This window comes from Suricata suricatta, chromosome 13 (genome assembly GCF_006229205.1).
Source record: "Suricata suricatta isolate VVHF042 chromosome 13, meerkat_22Aug2017_6uvM2_HiC, whole genome shotgun sequence".
Classification (NCBI taxonomy): domain Eukaryota; kingdom Metazoa; phylum Chordata; class Mammalia; order Carnivora; family Herpestidae; genus Suricata; species Suricata suricatta.
Window position 1 is genome coordinate 88,726,273 of NC_043712.1, and position 3,913 is coordinate 88,730,185.

The 3,913-nt window shown below is 44.0% G+C and overlaps 1 protein-coding gene across 1 annotated transcript in view; it reads right to left on the bottom strand.

Moving 5' to 3' along the window:
- Positions 1-1,191, bottom strand: part of NUTM2F (NUT family member 2F) — a gene marked incomplete at its 3' end in the record, with an annotated part of 3,798 nt that extends 2,607 nt beyond the window's left edge. The window contains exon 1 of the mRNA XM_029919699.1: positions 1,131-1,191. Within this exon, the coding sequence (XP_029775559.1) occupies positions 1,131-1,191 (61 nt within the window). The remainder of the gene's footprint in view (positions 1-1,130) is intronic.
- Positions 1,192-3,913: the final 2,722 nt, after the last annotated feature.

Consider the following 3,913-nt stretch of genomic DNA (forward strand, 5'->3'; position numbering starts at 1 on the left):
AGGGAGGGTTTTGCATTTAATGCTTCGTGTGTCGGATCTGTGTGTGCTCGCAGTATCGGTGTTACATCCGTCCTCATCCGTCCTGTCCGGGTAAATACTTAGGGAGTGGAGGGACCAGGGAGATCGGGGTTGGTAGTGTATTGGGGTGTTCTGAGTTGTGTGTGTCTATTGGGGGATGTAGATGTGCCATTTGTAAGTCCCAGTTGGGAGATGGGTGTATGTATCATTGTGCTAAGGTCATTGTTTGGGGGAGTGATATTTAGGAGAAGGTAGGAAACCCTGTCTGTGTCTGTCTGTGGGTATTTATGTGTTTGATCTTTGCCATACATATGTGGATGTTCAGAGCTTCTAGGGGACTATGTGTGGCAGATTTGGGATTAGAGGATTGTGTTTAATATCAAGACGTATGTGAGTTTTGTTTTAATGTATTCAGTTATTGTTGGAGGGTTGTTTGCATTGTATTGAGGGTTCTGTGGGGTTGAGTGGATTTTTTTTAATAAAAAAATGTTTTTTCCACACAAAGTATGAGCTTAAAAGATATAAGTGAAATTAGTATCTAGCTCTCCTGTATTTAGAAATGCACAATAATGGACTGACAAAATTATCTTTCAAACTCAAAAGAGTAAATTAAAATTTTCTGATATAACAAAAAAAATTTTTTTTAATGTATGTTTATTTTTGTGACAGACAGACATGGGCAGAATTGTGGGTGGAGGAGGGGCAGAGAGAGAGAGAGGGAGACACAGAATCCGAGCAGGCTCTGGGCTCGGAGTTGTCAACACAGAGCACATCACAGGGCTTGAACCCACAGACTAGAGATCATGACCTGAGCCGAAGTTGGACACTTAATTTACTGGGCCACCCAGGTGCCCCGGGGGTGCATTTTTATTCACGCCCATAGCTGTAATTGTATTGGGGTTGGGGGTATATGTATATTTGGGGCATGGGAGTTCTGGGTGCACAGCCAGGCGTCTGGTAGGTAGAGAGTTTGTGTGTTAGAGGTTGTGGGGAGCTCTGTGGGGCGGTGATGTGGTGGCAAAGATCACCATGACCGGGTGGAGTGCACGCTGGCCTGGGAGGGGGACACGGGTCTGTCTTGGTGGCTGTAAGTCTCCCGCATGTGGACTGACCCTTGTTTGTTCGGACCTTCTGTGGCTTGCTGTCATCCTGTCCCTTCTCCAGGGCCCTCATTCCCCTGGAAGTGTGAGAGGTCTTCTCACTTCCACCTGGATCGGTCTGGGACTATCCCTGCTGCTGGGGGCTGGATGCAGGCGGGCTGACTTCCCCTGGGACCCTGTCCTCGGTGGGGTGGCTGGTAGGTCAGAGCTGCTCCCGCTGGAGGGCAGACATGACCAGTCTGCTCCAGAATGTGCTGGCAGCACTGGCCTATTGGACGGGCTCTGCTAGGAGGAAAGTAGACCCAAGGACAGTTCGTGAGGGAGAAATCTGTTTTCTCCCTGGGGTGGCTCCCATTGGAGCAGGCATGGCATAGAACTTGAGTAGACTGGCTGTGAAATTATGAAGGATGACTTTTAGAATGGAGCATGTCTTCCATGATCCAAACTTGACACCACAACTCTTGGCGTCCTGAACTGTCAAAGGAAGAGCAGAGCCACCCTGAGTGTCCAGCTGTGTTCACAGGCTCCGCCGAAAGTGCAGATCTGCATCATCACTGCCTCGCTTGAGTTTCTAGTGTGCGCCAGGCCCTGAGAGGAGGACTCTCACAGGCAGGCTTGCCAAGTCCGTAACCCCACCCCCAACCCGAGGCAGACACATTGTTGTTCCACTTCGCGGGGGATGAGGTTGAGGTGCAGAGGTGGGCAGTCATAGAAGCACCTTGTTTGGGCCGGGATATCAGACGTACTTGTCACAGATCCCAACACGAACCCTAACTCGGATCAGTGCATCGGGGCGCCAGGCTTTGAGGACTCAAGATGGATCCCGGCAGCAGAATCCCTGTGGTTTTTATCTAGTAGTTTCAGGTCTTAAGTCTCTTGAATCCATTTAGAGTTGATTTTTGTAGATGAAGTGAAACAAGGGCCCAGTGTCACGCTTCAGCAAGTTTTCCCATCACCATTTATTAGAAACCGCCCTTCCCTGAATCCTTCTTGACGTTCACACTGTAGACGGGTTTATTTCTGTGCTCTTGGGTCCATTGACCTATATGGTTATATGCCAGTAGTATATTATTTTGATTATTGTAGCTTTGTAATATATCTTGAAATCAGGTAATGTGATGTCTCCAGCTTTGCTCTTGGTCAAAATTGTTTTGGCTATTCAGGATCTACTGTGGTTCCATATGAATATTTGGATTTTTTTTATATCTGTAAAGATTCCATTGGGATTTTAATAGGGATTGCATTAAGTCTATGGGGCACTTTAGGCCATATGGGCATTTAAACAGTATTAAGTTCTCCAATCTAGGAATATAGATGTCTTTCCACTTTACCGATGTGCCCTCATCAGTTATCTCTACTTTTTAGCTTATACATCTTTGACGTCTTCTGTTACGTTTATTTATTACTAAGTATTTTATTCTTTGTAATGAAATCGAGCATGGGATTGTTTTCTTAATTTCATTTTGAGGTAGGTCATTGCTTTTGTTTAGATGCATGATGATTTTTGTATGTTGATATCCTGCAAGTTTGTTGAGTTCATTTCAGTTCTAACAAGTTTTGTTGTTGTTGACTCTTGAGAATTTTCTGCAGATATATTCTTCTTCTTTCCAGATTTGGATGCCTTTACTTCTTTTTCTTGCCCAGTTCCCCTGATTAGGACTTTCAGTGCTACCGGGAGTAGTAGTAGTGAGAGCCGGGATCTTTGCCTTCTTCCTAGGGTTTCTCACTATCGGGTGTATTTGGGGCGTTTTATATACACGTTTTTGGTGTTGAGGTATGTTCCTTCTATACCCAGTTTGTTTTCACCTTTTATCACAGAAGAAAACTGAATTTTGTCAAATCTGATTTCCGTGTCTGTTGAGAGAATCATGATTCTCATCCTCCTCCTTGTCACCGCAGTGTGTTACATTAGTTTAGTTCTGTTTGCTGGACGGTCCTTGTAGCCCGGGTCCCAGCAGTAAATCTCACCTGGTCATGTGTATGATCCTTATGATCATTTTCATGTTCCATTGAATTTGGTTTGCCAAAATTTTGTTGAGTATTTTTGCAGGGTTATTGGTCTGCAATTTTTTTTTTTCTGGTAGCATTTTTGTCTCCTTGGTATCAGGGTATGCTGGCCTTATAAAATGAATTTGGAATATTCCCTCCTCTCCAGTTTTTTGGAAGAGTTTGAGAAGGATTGACATTAATCCTTTAAATGTTTAGTAGAACACCAATGAAACCATCTGGTTCTGGACGTTTCTGTTTGGGGAGGTTTTTAAAAGTCAGCTCAATCTGCTTATTCGTCATCGGTCTGTTCAGACTTTCTAACTCATCTTGATTCTGTTTTGATAGGTTGTATGTTTCTAGAAATTTATCTGTTCTATGTAAGTTTGTTGGCATATAATACTGTGTAATTGTTTCTTATGGTCCCTTTTATTTCTGAGGCATCACTTTTTAAAAATATAATTTATTGTCACATTGGCTAACATCCAGTGTGTAAGGTGTGTTCTTGGTGTTTAGGGTAAATTCCCATGATTCATTGCTTACATACAACACCCAGTGCTCCTCCCAAGTGCCCTCCTCAATGCCCATCACCCATTTTCCCGTCTCCCACACGCCCCTATCAATCCTCAGTTTGTTCTCTCTATTTAAGAGTCTCTTCTGGTTTGCCTCCCTTTCTGTTTATAACTTTTTTCCCTTCCCCCTCCCCCCTGGTCTTCTGTTAAATACTCAGGTTCCACATACAACTGAAAACACGTGATATGTGTCTTTCTCTGACTTTTTTTATCCAGCATAACACCCTCCAGTTCCGT